We start from the raw sequence: 21,120 nt of genomic DNA, 5'->3' as shown, positions 1-21,120 counted from the left end.
ATTGCAGCTCTGTACTATTTTGCCAAATGAAAATTTTACATCAACCGCTGCTGAACCTGTTAGCAGTGTTAGCAACGCCACAAACTCATTATTGCTGTGGAGCTATTGCACAAAATTATGGCCAGAAAAATGGTACCGAGACGGTGACTTTGCATAGACCAGAAAAAACGACAACTATTGGACATGATTATTTTGGACTTTTCGAAAAATTTCCCCAGATGAAGAGGGGATCTGAAGGACAGTGATATGAAAAATTGCATGCAGTGAAACGTTCGTGGATAGGAAAAATTGATGCAACTCGCGGACGAAAGGTAACTACGGTGCGACCCGGCGGCGAGAACTCCAGGGATTTTTTCTTCAAGATTAATGATGGTAGAATATATTGATTAAATTGTGTAAAAAGCTTGTGCATCGTATATTTGCACGGAAGTCATCCACTAGGGCCGCACTGGCCGACTCGGAGGACTTCTGGAGTCAACTTACAATGCACAAGTTTTAATTTGTCTGTTTGTATTGGGATATGAAAAACGAAAAAAACGAAAAAAAAAAAAAACAAAAACAAAAAAAAAAAAAAAAAAAACAAGAAAAAAAACAAAAAAAAAAACATAAAAAAACAAAAAAACAAAAAAAAAAAAAAAAACAAAAAAAAAAACAAAAAAAACAAAAAAACAAAAAAAAACAAAAAAAACAAAAACAAAAAAACAAAAAAAACAAAGAAAACAAAAAAAACAAAAAAAAACAAAAAAAAACAAAAAAAACAAAAAAAAAAAAAAAAACAAAAAAAAAAAAAAAAAAAAAAAAAAAAAAAAAAAAAACGAAAAGAAAAGAAAGAAAAATTAACAATTTTAAGGTATTAAGACGTATTAATATATGTTTAACTATATCGCTATTGATTCATTCTTATTTTGTAAATGGAAGCTTGTAGCTCAGAGCCAAAGGACCGTGCGCCTTTATCTTTTCCGTTTCAAGACTTTGTGGAAAATCAGTAATCCTTTATCGTGCTTTAATTGTCAATTTTGTGGCACTGGTAAAACTTTTTACCAGTGAGCAAGTTTGATGTAGCATGCCATTAATACATTTATTTTCTCTCTAAGATATTGGTTACAGTCCTTTGGCTCTAAGCGATTGGGAATTATGTTTCCATCAACATTTTCGATGTGAGCCCTGAGCGTGTCGCTGCCTTTTGTAAAGGCCATCTTTTCCAAGCAATGAACGGAGGAAAAGAAATCGTAGCTCTTACATTGCTATTTCAGTAAAACATACTTTTTGGTATTGAGTATTTTTTCCGTCCCAGGAACCATGCAATATTGTTACCAGGACCGAAATAATTAATAACACAGTAGAATTCATAGAAATTGCGACCAGAATTTCAGCATAGGCTTAAATTCGGAAATTAGCAATTTAAGAACTACGATTCCCTTTGCTTCGTGTGATCCATTCAAGGGTTGGTTAAGTATTGCGTAAAGCATTTCGACCACTTTTTTTTACTCCACCTCCCCTCCTCGTAATACCTTACAAGCTAAGGACAGACCCCTCCCCCCTCCCCTTCCCGAAGCGACTCGCGTAATACTTGAAAGGTCCCGTATTAACTTTACGATTTATAAAAGAAAAAATCTTTAAGGTCTAATTAGACCTGTGTGTTAGTGGCGTGGCGTGAATTGCGATTTATCGATTGCTATGCCATTTAAACCTGTGGAAAAGGATCGATAAACAGGGTGTTCGCAGCGAACACCTTAATACTCGATTATTTACCATAGGTTTAAATGGCATAACAATCGATACATCGCAATTCACGCCACGCCACTGCTGTGTGTACGTTGCTTCTCTCTTTTGTACAACTGCTCAATAGATTTTTCAACACTGTAAAAAAAGTCCCTCGGATCCAGAGTCCAGCCTCTTATTTTGATTGAAAAAAAAAAAAAAAAAGACTTGACTTAGATGGATTTTAGCTTGAATCGAGAGCCAAGCTTCTTAATTGAAGCGGCTTTCATTTTGATTAAAGAAAAAATCCGATTAAATCAAGAGTATTTTTTCTTGTAAATTTTTTTAAGAGTCATGGACTCTAGATCCAAGAGTCTTTTAATACCAGTGAACAACCATGCCTGCGAGCCTAAAAATGACCTTGTGAAAATGTTAAGACAATGAATCTCTTTTATATTCAGATTACTCCCTACGTTTATGTACCTACCCTTAGAATTGTATTTAATGTTCTGTTCTGTCCTCTGGGTGTACTTTTTAACCGTTGAACAAAGCCTGAATACGTTTTTCTTGTTCATGTAAGTTTTTTTCTAAAAGTATCTTTGATATAAGATGGTAGGCAATTCTGCGATTCCAGCGAAGTGTTGATCCTAACGAACATCTGCGAGTGCTAAAATTTTGGGACATCGGACGTACTGAATGATTATTGAATATTATTCAATTTTTCATTGTCTTTTATCTCTTCGTCCAACGATCGCAAATGATCTCGCGGATCAGTTCCATTGCAAGGGTTTAACTTCAAAACATTAGCTTGGCCATTCCGTACTCATGAATGATTAACGATCGAAAACGAAGCAACGAATTAAGTAAAATTAAATCTGACTGAATTCAAACTAAATAAACGAAGGGAAAAAACTACGTCTTTGAATTCAAACTAAATAAACGAAGGGGAAAAACTATATACGCCTTGCCATTCCGTTCTCATGAAAGATTAACGATCGAAGAACGGAGCAACGAATCAAGTAAAATTAAATCTGACTGAATTCAAACTAAACAATCGAAGGGAAAAAACTTCTCTTGACCGAAATTGAAGGGACCTACTTTGTTCGTCACAATTGCATCTTTTCCACCATTCTCTCCTCTTGTCTCTTTTGCAACATCTTTCGTTTTTTCATGAGCTTGTTCAGTGAGCGCTCGTTCGAGAGCGCGTTTAGCTCACAGAAATTTTTCAGGACTAAGTCCACTAAAAAAAAAAAAAAAAAAAAAAAAAAAAAAAAAAAAAATTAAAGTTGCATAATTTGAGCTGAGTACTTTTCATTGCCGAGAAAGCGAAAGTTCGTGGGTTAATATCGTTACAAAAAGTATATTTATTTATTTAAAAAAAATAATAAATATATTCAAGAAAGTAGGATATTAAAAAAAAACAAAAAAAAAAAAAAAAAAAAAAAAAAAAAAATCCCGGAAAACTTTTGCACAAGCTCATTTTCCCGTCGATTCTCAACGGTGGGTGCCTACCAAGCACGCCTGAAGAGGTGAGCATGAAAAGGACTGTATTTTGCAATCTGGAGCTATAAATTCTGGCTCTTCTGGAAAAACACGTATGTGCATAGGGAAACAAATGGCACATACGTTGTTTTTAAACCGGGCTAGAATTTATAGTTCCAAATTGCAAAATGTAGTCCAAAAGCGAAGTCGCGTTTCGGAGCGCGGCTACGTGCTGCGCTCCAAAGGGAACGCGACCCGGGCCTTGGGGTGAGTTCTCTTTAAGCGGGCCCCTTGATAGTTCCACTGCTGCAGCGACTTGCTCTCACGGCCGTAGCGTACAACAACGATCAGCCGCCGCCAGATCCGGTAAAAGTGCGCCCTCGTGGTCTGTCCGACGTTCGGGGGGACGTCCCGCCGGACGGCCCTTTGAGCACTCCGTGGGACGGCATTCTACCGACCGAACTTCGCTTCCGGGGGCTAGCAACCTCAGCCTGGAAGTGAAGGTAGGCCGGTGGCAATGCCATCTCACGGAATGCTCGACGGACCTTCCGGCAGGTCGTCCCAACCCGACCGTTGGCAGACCACGTGGTCGCACGAGTAGGGGCCGTCTGCGGACCGCCTAGACCAGCCGGCAATGACCCACCGATGGTGGCCATTGAAACACCTTTGGGTTGACTAATGCTACCTCAAGTAAAAATAGTGATACCGAGTGTCCCGAATTTGCGTTCATTCAGGACGGTTGGGTGGTCATCAAGCGTGGGTGTTTGCTCACGCTTCATGAGCATGCAGCCAACCTGAGTGTGTGTGTTCATTCGGCTCACTCACTGTCACTATTTTTATTCGAGCATGGTTGCCCGCCACGGGAAAAAGCGAGTTCGCGTCCGCGACACAAGAGGGATGGTAAACGGCGTTCCCGAACGATTCCTGTGTCTTGTAGCTGCCATTCAGGGCTGTTTTCGGCCCTGAGCCGGCAGTAACGAGGCAGAGGAATGTCTCGGTAGCTCCTTTTGCCATTCTTGTGTCGGGACCCGAACTCGTTTCAGCCCGTGGCCGACTGACTATGACTGACTTGGGTTGGTGGCGGGTGCATGTGGTCTTGGTGGGCAGGGTGCATGTGGGTTGGTTGGTGGCGGTGCATGTGATTTTGGTGGCAGGTGCATGTGGGTTGGTGGTGGGTGCATGTGCTTTGGTGGCGGGTACATGTGGTTTTATTTCCTAATTGTATTTAATCGTAAGTGTAACAGGTCTGTCCGGAAAGTATCCGACCTTGTTGATTATCTCGCCATGAACGGTTGATGAGAGCTTGGGGCTCGGGATCATCCTGGCAAGGACGCTCCTGCTCTCAGGAGAGTCCTTGCCAAGATGATCCCAAGCCTCAAGCTCTTATCAACCGTTCATGGCGAGATAAACAACATGTTCGGATACTTTCCGAACAGATCTCATAATGATCAATTTTTCATCCTCTTTATTCTTACCTCTTATTCCTTACTCTTATTCCTTACCTCTTATTCCTTACCTCTTATTCCTTACCTCTATTCCTTACCTCTTTCCTTACCTCTTATTCCTTACCTCTATTCCTTACCTCTTATTCCTTACCTCTTATTCCTTACCTCTTATTCTTTACCTCCTATTCTTTCCTTCTTATTCCGTACCACTTCCTCTTTACCTCTTCTTCTTTACCTCCTATTCTTTACCTCTTATTCATTCCTCTTATTCTTTACTCTTATTCTTTACCTCTATCTTTACCTCTCATCCTTTACCTCTCATCCTTTACCTCTCATCTTTACCTCTCATCCTTTACCTCTCATCCTTTACCTCTCATCCTTTACCTCTCATTCTTTACCTCTCATCATTTACCTCTCATCCTTTACCTCTCATTCTTTACCTCTCATTTTTTACCTCTCATTCTTAGGGTAGAATCTATATATCAATATAGGTAGAAAGATACTACTGTAATCTAGTTGTGGAATGGTGCATACCATTAACCATCTACATATACTGCTTCTAAAATGTTAAGTAATGAACCACGACGAAATGACTATGGTACGAAAAGTCATGATCATAAGTTGAGGGAAAATAACTTTTACTTCATTTTCCGATGAGAGAGATAAGAGATTAAACCTGAATCTCAAAGACTCGGATCCACCATCAGACGTGAAAATATGCGCCAATCATATTCTAAACATATTGTAATTAGTATGTAAAGTAATGAACTACGACGAAGGTAGTGTGAAACGAAATACTATTTTTATGAGATCGAGTTGAAAGAAATTCTACCTATAATTTTGTGATGAGAGAGAGAGACTAGAGACTAAAGATTAGAGACTAGAGATTAGAGAACAGTGGAACGAAGTCCAATACCTATGATTTGAGTTGGAAGAACTTCTACTTCATTTTCCGATGAAAGAGAAGAGAGCAAAATTGATTTCAAAGACTCAGATTTATTACTCGATGGAGGAGTGTACGCCATTCACCATCCAAGAAGCATGTTCTTATCAGTATGCAAAGTTATGAATTAAGACGAAGGTGGCGTGGAGTGGAAAGCAATTCTTTATGAGATCGAGTTGCCAGAACTTTTACTTACGAGTAAAATTTTGTGATCAAAGAGACTAGAGAAAAGTGGAACAAGGTTCAATATTTATCAGTTGAGTGGGAGGAACTTATACTTCATTTTCCGATGAGAGAGACTAGAGATCAAAGTTGATTTCAAAGATTCAGATTCATTATCACATACGGAAGGGTGCACCATTCACCATCCAAGCATGTTGTTATCAGTATGTAAAGTAATGAACTAAGATGAAAGTGGTGTGGAACGGAAAGCTATTTTTACGAGATTGAGTTGCAAGAACTTTTACTTTGAATTCTGTGATGAGAGAGACTACAGAACTGTGGAACGAAGTCCAATAGCTATGAGTTGAGTTGGAAGAACTTTTACCCCCTTTTCCGATGAGAGCAATAAAAAAAAAAAAAAAATCATTTAAACGACTCAGGTTCATCATCGGATGTGGAACTTAGCGCCATTTACCTCCTAGACAAGTTGCTTTTAGTATGTAAAGTGTTCAATCTTCTTATTTTAATCTAAAATTTCTGTTGAGTATAATATGCTTCGGTAAATTTTGTATAAACTTATTTGTTTTTTTAATTTCTGCGTTGAACCATTCCAGGTTACCCGGACCGCTTCGCGGTGCAATCCCCCGAAGCGCTTTGCACCTCAGGCGTTTAGCGTCAAGTACGCATTACTCGCATACATTTATATTATAGAGATAAAGCTAACGATTATAAGACACGATACGTTTGGAAAACCTAACATGGACAGAATTGAAATCAGAATAGTTTATCCTATAATTTGTTCACTCTGCAGTGAGCCTGTGTCCTCATTCTATATTAATACTACTTTAATCTTTTAAGTAATGGGCAATTTTTTTAGTACTACTTTAATCTTTTAAATGATGGACAATTTTTTTAGTACTACTTTAATCTTTTAAATAATGGGCAATTTTTTTAGTGTAGTTTCAGTGACAGTGTTGTGAGTGCTTTCAGCCTGGCGTCGGGCAATTGGATAACCTACTGCTGGTACGTATACAACAATTTTTTTCTTTCTTTTGATAAGCAGTATAATGTTCCTCTCTAATATTTAGTAATGTTTTACATGATATCTCTACAAAAAACGTAACTTTTGATATATTTTCTTTAAAGAAAGATATCCCTCTGAACCTAATTAAATTGATAGGTATTCATTTATGTAACCCTCACTGGAAAAAAACACATTGGATCTAGAGTCCAGACTCTTAAAAACATCGACAAGAAAAAGTACTCTCGATTCAATCAGAATCTAGCTTAAATCAAGAACCAAGCCTCTTAATTTAAGCGGATTTCGTTTTGATTCAAGCAAAAATCCGATTGAATCAAGAGTATTTTTTCTTGACAATGTTTTCAAGAGTCTGGACTCTAGATCCAATGTGTTTTTTTCCCAGTGTATTTTGTATAGAATGCGGGTGGTCAAAAGTCTGTAAAATCGGGCAGTGTCAGGGAATTGGTAAAGACGGGGAGAAATTGTGATCTTAATCTACCGCCGAGAGCTTTGCCTATATGCCGCGTTATAAAAGTGAATAATGAGTAAATCTTAACGATGCTACTAAGTCATCAGGGAAATCGCGTCTTAATCGCGATGTTGCATTGATTAATGCGTTATCTCTCACTTTTTCTACAACATCGCCGGAAAAATGGCCCATTTCGCGATATCAATATGCAAGGCGCGTAATTCCTTTGGGTTCATAGAATTTGCTGGACATGTCGCGGAAATATCGCGAGATAAAGTCGTAAAACGCGCGATTTCTCATTTTGTAACGCGCGGAATTCCAAAATGCAACTATTCGAACTCCGGAGTAGGTATGTGGTATCATGAGAAATTGAAGGAGAATCTTAGCTTTTCTCCTATTTGAATTCACGGCGTTTATAAAAATTATGCTCGCATTGATACGAAATTCGCGTATTTCAGCGATTGAGATAAATATTTTGTGATCATTTATAGTCTCCATCAACCGTTGTAAATTTGTGCCCCCGACACGATATCGAGGTGAATAACCCATGATTCTAATCATTTAAAAAACCGCTGGAACAATCTCATATTTGCCGCGATACTGCAGTGATCATCGCGTAATTTCTAATTTTCTCATTAAAATACTAGAAAAAACCGCATTTTGCCCGATACCGAGAGATGAAAAGCGCATAATATTCCAGACTTGTACGAATCCGGTACAAATATCTCGTGCTTCTTGCGATATACCGAGATGAAATTCACGAAATCTCTCACTTTTTAACGCGCGCAATTCAGGGGAGCAACTATTCGAACTCCGGAGTAGGTATGTGGTATCTTGGAAAATTGAAGGAGAATCATAGCTTTTTTCCTATCTGAATTTACTTCGTTCATAAAAATTTTGCCGGCATAATTTTAAATTCAGGTATTTTCTGCGATTGATATGATTTTTCTACCATCATTAGTGGTATTCATCAACCGTTGTGGAATATGAGTATCCGCGACGACATCCGAGGCGAATGACGCATGATTTTAATCAATTTAAAATGTCGCTGAATTACTCGCGTTTTTGCCGCGATATTGTGGTGATTATCGCGTATTTCTCTTTCTTTCTTTGATACCGCAACTTCTGAAAAACAGCGCATTTCTCGCGATACCGAGATGAAAATCGCGCGATTTCTCACGCTTTTACAAGCGGAAATGAAGCGAACCAATATTCGAATGCCGGAGTAGGTATGTGGTATGGTATCACGCATAAATGAAGGATAATCATAGCTTTTTATCTACATATCAAATCATATGAATGAAGCCATCATGCTTGCATCGGCGCATCGGTAAATGCGGAAATCAAGCGCGCAACTATTCGATCTCCGAAGTAGGCATGTGATGTGGTATCCCGCGGAAATGAAGGAAAATCTTAGCTTTTCGCCTCTCAAAGTACTGACGTGTATTGAATTGATAGTACGCTCGTATCGTTATCAATTGCATTTTTCTGAGATTTTGACGAGATCATTATTTAATTTTTACACCTTTTCAATATCCATAAAATAGTTTGTGTTTGCCGCGATATTTACGTGGAAATTACGTTGTAATTTTTCTTTTTTTAAACATAACTGCTAAAAAAATCGCGTTTTCTCCTCAATAATCGTCCGCGTTTACTCGTTGAAGTGATGAAACAGTTTTTTCGGCAATATCTGCAGCCCGAACAAACCGGAAAAATTGATTCTTCTTTGTCTCTTATCATTGAATTAAATTGAACGAAGTCACTACAACTACTAGTATTAGAACTATGTGTAATAGTAAATGCTATACTTCTAGGGCTTTCAGGGGTGCAAAAACTTTTCGACCGCGCGACCGAGTGGATCGCGATCGGTTGCTTGTGAAAATGGAAAGGCTCTGAAAACACCATTGGAAAGCCTGTAAAATCTCGATTTTTTTTAAATACTACTGCGGTAAAAAGCACGTGTTTTTCGCAAAATCGCGGAAATTCATACGTGTAGAGCCATAGGAAAGTCATTTTTGTGAAATTTTGAGGGAGGAGGAGTTTTTATAAAGGGAAGACAAATTTTAAAAATGGGAAGGCTAAAAACGTTTTGCATCCCTTGCTTAGCGCAATTAATCGATTCCAGAATGCAATAATGGTGTCCTCCTAAATTCAACGAAGAAGCATCGGTTTCTTGTGATTTTGAATCTAATTTTCCTCAGAGTTGTGGTTTATTTCCAGCAAGCAGTCTGTAGCTCTTTTTACTTCTTATCGTCCCTGCACAAAACTGTACTTTTGAAAACATATTCCGTGCCTTGATTTAGCTAATAATCTTTTCTTTTGCTTCCTTTTTCAGAATCGTCTGCATTGAGCTGCGTACTGCTGATCTGATCGGTATGTAATTTTATTTTATTTGTAGCTTTCTGAATAGATTAAACTCGCAATGGTTAATAGTGCCGAAGTAAGGTGCTTTCAATTGGATTGGAAAGAAACTTTAACAGCACACAATGGAGCGAGTCAAATAGGAGAGGTCGGACAGAATTTGGAAATTTTAAATGCTTTTAACGCCGTTTATACTAAACATCGAGGTTCTAAAATTGTTTCCATTGGTTTCCTCGTGAAATTTTTCTCCTAGAAGCACCCCTTAATGCCTAAAACGTCACGAAGTACACTTCAAAATTAGCATTTTTAGTCAAAAAATTTATGTCCGACCTCTCTAATTGACTCGATCCACTGTTCGGCGAGAGCAAAAATCGTCGCTCCTCTGACGAAAGGGCGTATCACGATTTCCGCTTGAGCCTCGGAACGCATGGACTTATACGTAGAACAGGGCTCACGTGCAAATTGAGATACGCTCTTACGTCGGAGAGACAGCGAAATGACGAAAATAAGTGGTGGAAAGATGCCTTTTTTTTGTTTTTTATTACTTCAATTCAACGGTTGTAAACTCAAAAGAATCAAGCGAACGGAATGGAGGCCAGGTTGCAAACTCGCCCACCTCAGAGGCGAGGCGGGATAATCAATTATCGATATTATCCCATGAAGCCACGGTAAAGAATCGATTATCATGGTGTTCCTTGCAAACACCCAACTTCTTGAGATTTATCGACCCTTTTCCATAGGTTTAAATGGCAGATCAATCGATAAATCGCAAAGCACGCTACGCCACTGATTCAGGCGGTGCTCCTTTTCCTCTGCACACGAGTTTCGCTCGTCTAGAGGTGAAGATGAAAATTATGTATAGGGTATCGGAAACTTAAACATTTTTCCTGGGTGATTCTTGAGCCAATGCAAATTTTTTAATATATCTTTCTCATTTATTCTTTCTCATGGTAATACAAAAGCGCGTCAACTTTGATTTCTGGATGACTGAAATCGGGAATAAAATCAACAATTTGATGTCTCCAAGCGAAAGCGACGACTGTTAAATTCCTCTTGTACACCTTAAGTGTCCTCACATAAGGATAGTACCATCCCTGCCAGGTTCCCATTCTTTGGCCACTTTTCGTGAATGCCTTTCCCGGGATCACTATGATGTCAAGACCACCTGAAAATTACAAATATGTTTCAAAAAAGAAGAAGGAAAATAGGTCTCGTAGGCACGTTATTTCCGGAATTATAGTATGGATTTTGAAGGATTGTAGTGGAGCTTTTGCATGTGCTAGGAGTTTACGGTTTAAGTACTGATCCATGTAAAATTTTGCAAGAAACGCGACGGTTCCACTGGTTTTCTTTGAAGTTAACTCCACTTTGTTTGGAGACTCCAAAACCGAAAACACTGCTAATGTATTAGATCCCCCTTTCTTTGCATAGAGAGGTTTTTTCTTGAAATCAAGGTGGACTTTCAGGCTAGCGTGGGATATCCCCTCCATTACAGCACAGCCTCAACTTTAAGAGCTTTTTTTGAGCTTTGGAATTTCCCCGTTTCTTTGCATAGAGAGTTTTTTTATTGAAATAAAGGTGGACTTCCAGGGAAGCGTGGGACCATTACAGCCTCAACTTTAAGAGCTTTTTTTTGAGCTTCGGATTCTCCCCGTTTCTTTGCATAGAGAGTTTTTTTCTTGAAATAAAGGTAAACTTCCAGGAAAGCGTGGGATATTCCCTCCATTACAGCCTCAACTTCAAGAGTTTTTTTGAGCTTTGGAGTTGATTTCATAGAAAATCAGTGAACCATCATGTTTCTCGCTTTTACGTACGAAATAGTACTGAAATCGTATATCCCGGAAAAATAGTGTGGACCCAGCGCTCTTTTTCCCCCTTCCTAAGTGCTTAAGAATGAAGAAGACAAGAGAGTCCAATGATGGGAAAAAAAAAAGAAAAAAAAAAAAAAAAAAATACTATACATTGATCAAGATAAAACGTACGCATTTCCAGAATGAGCAATTTCTTTCATCTTGGAAACATGGTCAAAGCGGAGCGATCGATCGGCCGACGGTGAGGTTCTCCTCTTTACCTCCATGAAGTTAGGTACCAAAATAATTTGCGATTTAATCGCATACATTTGCCAGAAAATCGCGCTTTATCGCGATACTATCAATAAAAACAATTGTGGTGGATTGAACTAAAATTTCGATTTTATCGAACGCGATTTTACAGAGTTATAAAATTGCGACCAGTTCGAGGTTAATCGCTCATGTTGACGATCCTAGCAATTTTATCGAAAAAAGTCGTAAGTTGCTTTGTAAGTATCGCGATTTTTCCGTTGAGTATCGTTACTTGAGATAGTAGGGATTTTTTTAATTCATGTTGGGAGATCATCTTCCTGGTCCTTATGCCATGCCTTTCTCCACTTTCGGAGGTGGCGGAGGCGCTCAATAGCGTCCTCGGGGCCCGAGCTCGATTAGGCTCGGCAATTCGATGGCTCGACATTTTTGTCGCGAGTCTTCATCGTTCGAACGTAGCACAGCTATACGTCCATAGGTGGCAGCATCGAATTTGGCGTAGCTTCAACCATTCGATATAACTAGTCATTGTCTAGTCTGCTGTCCGGGTGGAGTAAATCAACCTAGGGATTCTCCACGATTAATCCGTTCCTCTACCCTCCTAGGGGAGTTCGGATGAATGTGAGCACACGTTCTGGGCCAAGGACCGGAGGGATCTCCAAATGTAATTACTTAGTATTACCGTGGCATCGTATGATTCCGCACCGAATGCAACGAAAACTCCATCTACCACGAGCAATAGCCACCACGGGTGAAATAAGACTCCCACGAAGCGAAATTTTTTGGGCTCGGGAAAAATTCGGCCGGCCGAACCCTTCGGTTTTCGCAATCACGAGCGGTTGCGGCAGGGCGTGGGAGGGCTCTGACCCCGCGGCGCGCCAGTTTTGACGTCCCGACGCTCTCTTTAGAAAAAGGCGGGAACTAATGTAATCGCTCCGCCTTCGTGGCCAAGTCACTGTCGGGTGTAGCATAAGTTGCGTTTTACAAATCCGAAGGCGCTTTCAGGCGATGAAGCAAGCTGACGCTCTAAGTCGACAAGATGTTGCACTATACGTTAAGTCTGAGAATTGATGTGTAATAGTTGGACCGCGTCAAGCAGAAAGGAACCAAGCCACATCAGCTATTGCCAATTTAATCGGGCGATATTATTTTTTACATAAAAACTGTTGTGCAGATTTTTGTGCGAATTTTAGTGAATTTTCTACATAACGAAGCAAATTCTTTAAAATTGTCAAAGGAATTCATACACACGGTCGCTTGTAAAAAATTAAATTGCCCAATTAAATTTGGCACTAGCTGGTGTGGCTCGGTAACTTCCTGCTGAATGTGGTCGAATCATGATTACAAAAATGTGAAACATATTTTCAGATTTTGCAAACCCAGTCGTGATTTGGAACAAAACCATGCTTATAATGAACGATAGTGGATATAGAGATCAGAGGCAGAGAAGTTGACGTAAAGGCATTTAGTTCTTGGTGCTTGTATCAGTCACAATCAATTACTTTTGGTAAGCGTTCGGTTAGCTGTCAGTGCTTTGCATACCAACTCATCATCTATCGTAGCTTTCCCTTTATGATGAGTACAAGCAAAGGCCATGTCTGCTTTTCGTCAACATATTTGTCACATAACCACACTCGGATAAAATATGTCCATGAAAAATATCACATGAGCTGCCATTACGGTATTCGAGGTATATTCCATTGGATGGTGTCCTATACTCCATCCATGTGATATGACACTGTGCTCTCGGTTCTTGTTACCGAACTTTCATACCTTCTACCGAACTTTCATACCTTCTACCGAACTTTCATACCATCTACCGAACTGTTGAAAGACTCCGATTGTGTGGGCCGAATAATGCAGTGGATGGTATAGCGTCCAAACGGTTATCAACGGTTTGTATCGAAAATCGAATGAGAAGGTTGAGAGTAAATCGTGGGTATCCTCTGTTTTGCTGGATGACTGAGATGCAATCGACAGTTGACGATAAACCGATTTGCGTATTTTAAAAAAATTCAAAATTTGGATTTCGTATTGTATAAAATTTAAAACTGATAGATAAAAAAAAAAATGATCTTTCAAAAATGATTTCAGGATGACTGAGAGCAGCGCGGATACCAGCGCAACTTTCAAGCTCAGTTGCCTCTTATGCCGAAAAATTTCGTCTTAAGCGGAGAACGGTTAAGACGAAAAGCCGTTTATGACGAAATTTTTTTCGGTCCCTTCATTTTTCGTCTCAACGAGCTTTCACTATATGACCGAGCTGTTTTCAACCTCTTATACAAGGAGCTCAATAAATTAGTAGACAACATTTGAAAACACGGAAAAAACAACTTAGCGCTGAGCCCTGCACTTCAGGTACATTAGCGCCAACTAATGCGCAACTTAGCGGCAGTAGGGCTGAGCCTTAAAGCTTTATGGTCCAGGCTGCAGGCTGTAGAGCTCTCAGCCCTATACCTACTGCCTGTAATAGGCGCTAATTTTACCTGAAGTGCGTCAGGGCTCAGCTCGTTTGTTTTTTCCGTGAATTTAATTTATCTACATTTGCGGCATTTTAAAGGTCAGTCTCGGGCTCAACCCTTTTAATCGTGCATTTTTTGCTTGAATTTTGCTCTTTTTCCCCCGCATTTTAAGAGGGTTTAAAATTTTCTTTTTTCCGGCGTAGGCCCCCTCGACCCTCCTTTGCTGGGAAGAAAGCTTCTTTCACTTTGGAAATAGATCCTCGAAAGGGACAAAGACGATTTGCCACTGCAAAAATGAGAAAATACGGAAGAAAAATTCTATGGTTTTGATGAACAGTTAGGTAGGTCCGAACCTGCTTTAAAATTTATAAATTTCCCCATATATTTCATTTCGTGTTTGTATTTTTTATAGTGGTAAATCACTGTAATGCCTTTCAAGGATCAATTTCCAGAATCACACCTTTGAATTTTATTCAAGGTTTGCAAAGATTATCCTTTTTATGAGCCTATGTTAAGTATTTCCTTGAACCTTCCTACGTCACAATGAAAAAAAGATAGGGGCTCCTTTAAGGGAAGGAGCTGTATAAGGAACGACCCTATGTCGGTGACTCATATACACACTCAGGCAAACTATAAACCAGACTGCAACGCCGAAATAAGAAATTTAAATGACAATTCGTGGCTGTGGATGGCACGCCAATAGCCACTAAAAGACCAGACAGGATATCAAACGAAATGTCCTGAATATTAATTTCCGATGGGACGTGCATTAATCAGGATGATAAAAGGTGACGAACAGTGGCCATTGGTCAATCTCCGCTGGGCCTCGAAACGTACCTCCCGCTGTCTCCCAATCCTGTAAATTCTAGCTTTTACTATTTTATTCTCGAGGTCAAGACGAGTTATTGCCATTTCCTGACGGAATGACGAAATGGGAATTCTTGGCCAAGCAAACGCCAAATAATGAGCATGAGTTCGCCAATAGATCTTGTAATGAGTTTTATATACCTACATGCTTACATTTTGATGGTTACATTCGATAAACTTTCAAATAATTATCACTTCAATGGTCATAAAATAATATTGATTGTGCGCTTGCCTATTAAAAACGATAAGGTCATCTAATTCGCTCGATCAAATCGATCACAGACTAAAAATAGAAACAAAGTGATAGCTGCCGATTCATACTTTAATTAGTAATTTACGTTAGGAAACGCTTTCCAGGCTGCAATTCTACTGTTTAGAGTAACACAAGATTGAATTTAGAATAGGACTTAGCGAAAGAAGTGTGGTGCCAGCTTAGTTGCCTAGATGAATTAAAGCGCTCAAGTGTGTGTAGATATGCTCGGTGAACGTGATCAAAAAGGTAGCAAGCAGAATCATTTTATGACAAATGGACTATGATCAAGGATAAAAGCGGGCGTCAAATTCGTGTAGATATACGGAACTGTTTGCAGTGGTTTCTCTTTAAAATTAGGGGCTTAAAGTTACAAGGCACAAAAAGTACAGTTTTAGTGAAAGTGAAAAATCGATTTCAACTAAATCTAGCTACATTCTGTGAAAAATTCACTGCTTAAATCCAATTTTTCAGCATGATAAAGTGACTTTAAACTGTCTATCGCCATTAGGCTCCATGTAAACATGCAACACTGGAAAAAAACCACATTGGATCTAGAGTCCAGACTCTTAAAAACATCAACAAGAAAAAATACTCTTGATTCAATCACCCTGGCAAAAAATTGGCAGTAGAATCTGTGTTCCAAAATACCATAGACCTACAGCCGGCTGCTAAGATTTCCAATAGCTTCTATAGCCGGCACACAATTTCTTATAGCCTTTTATAGCCGATGGCGATTAAGCAACAGCCAGGCGATAAAGTGTATGCTAAACGTTACTAATTACGGATGCTTGGACTTATGAGTTTTTGGAATACTGCTCTCTTTTTGGGCCGTAATCTTGATTTATTTTGCGAGGAAAGCTCCGCACTTTTGATGGGTGCCTGCCATTACTATTATATTAGAGCGCCTTCAGTTTCGTATGATACTGTGCAATACCTCTGGTGTGAAATAGTTGCTTCAAGCGCCGTGGCACGCTGCGGCGCGGCAGGCGGGCAGCCAGCGCGAAACGCGCACTGGCGCCTACAAACCTAACAGGGATACTTCACGCGTTGCGCAATGCGTGAAGTATCCCTGTTAGGTTTGTAGGCGCCAGTGCGTCGCCGCTCCGCTTTGTGTTAGGCTCTAATATTTAATCTGGCGAGTCAGCGTTATTCAACTCATGATTTTGAAATGTTTGCACATCCTGTATGGATTATTCTCATTATAATTGATGAACAAAAATATCTATTAAAGGAAAATATAATGTGTATTTCGTAAATATTAAGGTGGTTCCGTATCAAACTTAATAATTTCCGAAGCACACGAATTTCTACACAATTTCTTATAGCCTTTTACAATCGATGGCGAAAAAGCAACAGCCAGGCGATAAAGTGTAAAGCCCGGCGATAGGAACTATAGCCCGGCTGCATAATTTTTTATCGCTTCGTATAGCCCGGCCGTATGATTTTCTCCGCATTCTACAGCCAGCTAAATGATTTTCTGTAGCCTTCTTTAGCCGGCTATAAGGATTCCTATGGTATTTTGAAACACAGCTCTTATCGCCAATTTTTACCAGGGCAGATTTAAGCTTAAATCAAGAACCAAGCCTCTTAATTTGAGCGGATTTCCTTTTGATTCAAGCTTAAATCTGATTGAATCAAGAGTCCTTTTTCTTGTCAATGTTTTCAAGAGTCTGGACTCAAATACAGTCGGGCAGTTATTAGGCTGATTTTTATTAAACCCATCAAATTTGCCAACACCTTCGCACTGTGTACCGTGCCAGGTGGAGATCGGACATGATATTTTTTTTACTGAAACTGCAAATAACCCCATTTTTGTTACAATTTAAATTTTAAGTGACAACCCAAGAATAAAACTGGACCAAAAAACCAATGAAACCACTTATTTTCACTGTTTCGCATCAGCAAATTTATGACGATTTTAAATTTCCCGCACTTCCGCTGGACCCGACCTTTCCCATCGATTCGTTCCATTGTGCGCGCACAATGGAACGAGTCTTCGAAAGAAGTCGGACATGAAATTTTTGACAAAAATTGTAAAATTTGACGTTTATTTCGTGACAATTTTAATTCAAAGGGGTGCTTTTTCACGAAAATTTTACGAGGAAACCAACGAAAATACTTTCAAAGCATCTAAATTTTATATTAATTAAAATATACACTTTGAAAGTTTTTAAATCATGTCCGACCGCCCCCATTCTGCCGTGCTAAGGAAGAACGCCGTATGAACATTCGAGAGTTGCCAAATTTCCATTTCCCCGAATAAAACGTGTATTTTTGAAGAAAGTTCTGCATCTTTCTCATTGAAATTTTCAGACTTTTTAGATGAAAGTACGAACAAAATCCTCTGGAAAATCGGAGGAATAACATTCACAAATTTTCCTGAAAACTAATGATTTGTCGAAGGAAATTTGGCAACGCCTGAAGGCTCATACGGCGTTTTTCCTCAGCACGGCAGCATTGACTCGATCAACCGGACCACATTTTGCAATTCGGAACTATAATTTCTGGCTCATCCGTAAAAACACTCATGTGCATAGGGAAACTGATGGTACTTACGTTGTTTTTAGACTGAGCTGGAATTTATAGTTCCTAATTGCAAAATGTGGTCCAACTGTGCGGCGACGCACCACGCACTGTCGTTTGTTCCTATCTGTCGCACGCTCTAGCTCCTCCGATCCTCCGAGGTGTGAGGGTGGAAGCTGTGCGCTACGGCCCCGACGGGGGGGGGGGGGGGGGTGTTGCAAACCGGTGACGTAGGGGGGGGGGGGACGGGGGACGGGATGCACTACGCGATACGGCGGGATCCTACGGGAGCTTTATTTAGTTTTCTCCGGGCATCCGCTATGACAAGACGCCCGCTGTCGCGATGTTCACCCGCCGCGCGTATTTCGCTCACGTGCTTGTGTTATTTTTAAACTCGCCGCTCATTTTCGCCACTTTAGGTTGGTTCTCCTCTTATTCCACTTTGGTTGTGATTTTTATTATCCGCAATGCTTTTTCCCCCTCTTATCTGTGCTGTCCACGCATCTGTTTTTGCAATTTGTTCGTCGTATTTGCATTTCGATCGTCGGCGATTTTTTGCGCGTCTGGCCGAGCGGGGCCTCCGCGCGAATATTATTACCACGCCTTATCTGTGCGATTAAATGATTCACTGGGAGTATGATTATTGGTGACATATGACATGGTGACCTTGCGTCTGGATCTGGTGCATGTTGATAAATATTTTTCCTCTCTTTTTTTTTTACTGAAATGTATGACATCGTCAACAGTTATCAGCGGCCTGTCCGAGCGTGGCTTTTACAATCGAGCATTAACACACAATAAGTAGGAATGTAATTTTAGATTCCTTTTTTTTATATTTTGCCTGGTAGATTTTTTTTCGCGTCAAAATGTCTTTTCCTCATAAAATAACTAAAGTTTTCAAGGGATTTAGCATTCTCTGTGTGAAAATAAGCGTTTTTATCAAGTGTTAATTTGTATTTTAACTTAGCTGTTGTAAGATAGTTGGATTTTGTTTCTATTTTTTATTTCCGTTTTTGTACACATGCACACACATTACTCATCTCTACTCAAGAATTATTCACTATAATAAATTTAGAAAAATTCAGACATGCGCGAAAGTTGAAACGATAGTTGTTTAAGAGATATTATAACTATGTAAATAAAAAAAAAATTAAAAATGGGAATGAGCAAAAACAGACACATGCTGTGTAATCTGCTGATACTGGATTTATACTTGCAGGGACTCGATAAAACATCACTGCTTGAGTTGCACTTAAAATGTTTGCCTAGCCCCCGATTTTGTTAGCTTCTGATTGATGTACCAAAAGACAGAGATAATTTGAAACGGCCATAGAATAATTAATTTCGGCGCAATATTTTACACCTGGCGCGACGAATAATTTGGTCGCGGACTTTAATCACCTCTGATACAATAAGGAACTTTCTTCCGGCAAAGTTCAAATGAAGTGTCTATTTTTCACTTGGTTGAAATGAAATTAAGTGCAAATATTTTGAAAATGATCGCAAGAGGAAAAACACTACCGCATATAAACATTAGTTTCAATTCAACACCTTTAACACAGCGAATAAATGGGCAGGTCCGAAACAAACTAAGAATGTAAATAATATATTTTCGTGAAAATGAAAATGAGTCGGAGTGAAACTGGAACCATCGTGTTTTGTGGCCTGCCAATGAATCGAGAACAAATTTGTGATTTTTTTTTACGCCTCGAATATTTTTCGAAAAGGAATTGATTAGTAATCGAGAAAGAACGAAAATTCAAATTGACACCCCATGTCAAGGCAGGAAGGAGACAGTTCTGTATAATATTGTGCGACAGCCGAGCCGTCGCGTCGCGATGAAATTCACTGAGCATAAAATGAGATTTTTATGATGTCCGCCTTTTGACAATCAATATTCTCGCAAAAAAAGAATTGATCGCTCGGCATCGATCAGTGAAGCTGATTGCATTGCTGATTTGAGGGAAAGCATGGTTATTTAATTGAGTTGTTGTTTTCTTATCTGTGCATAAGTTTATTTGACGCCTCTTGACCGACCAATGATCTTGAGAAGCAAAAACTGTCAACATATTATACAGACTTGACAAGCCATGAATCATTACAACCTCTCGAATAACTTAATTGTTATCAGAAAACGTAATCTCAACAATATATCGATGTTCAGATACATTTTTTTCCTTGAAGGAAATTGAGAATAGGTATCAATATTCGATTCCCTAATCAAGTGATGGTAATTTGTAATCTCGCACTAAATTCCTTGTGGAAATTTTGAACGTCTTTTCTTTTGACTCTCAGCGAGTTTTTAGGCAGAAACACAATAAATTCTGTGCAGTTAGTGCACGAAGATGATGCTCGCATTTTCTGTTACCCTCTTAAAAATAGAATTTCACCGAACATTTTAAAAAGATAATCAGTGAGTTCGAAAACACACCAACTCGGAAACTCGAAATTGTTCAATTTTCATAAGAGACGGTTAATTTTTATAAAAGTCATCGAAGTTAGCGCATCTGTTCCAACGTGGACCTTTAAAATGCCCTTAAGTGTATTTCGGCACCAAAAATCTCTTTCTTAGACTAATTTCTTCGTTTACTGTTCGGTTTCGTGTGTGTCTTGATTCTTTTCATTTTTCCGAGTTGGTGTGTTATCGTTCTCACCGATTCGATTGTGCAATGATCCTCTGCTTTTCCAAAAAACGACTCATTTTATGACATTTTTTCATGCGAATGAGTCGTCGGATTCTCTGAACAGTCCAGCAACTTCAAAATGTTCAATTTTCTGCTTTTAACTCAGCGGTATTCCTCCAAAAGTTTGTATATGCGAGCGCAGTGGAAATCACTCCGGAAACTTTTTCTGAAAAGTTTATTAAATTTTCCAAAAAAAAAAAATTATAAACTTTTGTACCGCAATACTATTCTATTTCTTGTGTCATTTATTTTTAAAGTAATAGTCGGCAAAATTTTTGAAAAACATGCTGTAACTTACGGAATAAATCGGAGTGGGTTTTTATTTAAAAGTTACAGCTTTATAGTCGAATCAAAAATTTTACTTCCTATGACCATGGGCGAAACTAGGAACATTTTGTAGGGGGCATCCCATCAAAGAGGGTCTCGGGTAGGGGGCACAAAAAGACACCCCACTAAAGAGGATCTACGGAACTCCTCCAGCACTGGAGGAGGATTCAGGGGATTTCGTCAACATCAGAAGGGGAATACAGGGGGCCTCCTCCGGGAAACTTTGAAAAATTGAATTGTCCCGGGAGCAGTTTTGAACTTTTCCCACCGATAAGAGTTGATCCAATTGCAACATTTTAAAGATAAAACATGTGTCTCGTCTTTACTCAGCAAAATTTCTCACATTTCTTGGGAGGGCTC

At 39.3% G+C, this 21,120-nt stretch overlaps 2 protein-coding genes across 5 annotated transcripts in view; one reads left to right on the top strand and one right to left on the bottom strand.

The window, feature by feature from the left end:
• LOC109036822 (uncharacterized) overlaps positions 1-21,120 on the bottom strand; it is a 319,487-nt gene that overhangs the window by 217,469 nt on the left and 80,898 nt on the right. The window lies entirely within an intron of this gene.
• Reck (Reversion-inducing-cysteine-rich protein with kazal motifs) overlaps positions 15,320-21,120 on the top strand; it is a 122,070-nt gene continuing 116,269 nt past the window's right edge. Inside the window, exon 1 of one of the 2 annotated variants that reach the window (XM_072302720.1) lies at positions 15,320-15,472. In XM_072302720.1, coding sequence (XP_072158821.1) covers positions 15,448-15,472 — 25 coding nt within the window. In that variant the 5' untranslated portion in view covers positions 15,320-15,447. Of the gene's footprint in view, positions 15,473-18,027; positions 18,169-21,120 lie in introns of those variants that run through there. The other variant, XM_072302719.1, reaches the window with a different exon arrangement.

The sequence above is a fragment of the Bemisia tabaci genome, chromosome 7 (genome assembly GCF_918797505.1).
Source record: "Bemisia tabaci chromosome 7, PGI_BMITA_v3".
Classification (NCBI taxonomy): Eukaryota; Metazoa; Arthropoda; class Insecta; order Hemiptera; family Aleyrodidae; genus Bemisia; species Bemisia tabaci.
The sequence above is the reverse complement of the archived record's forward strand: the minus strand, read 5'-3'. Positions and strand labels throughout refer to the sequence as shown.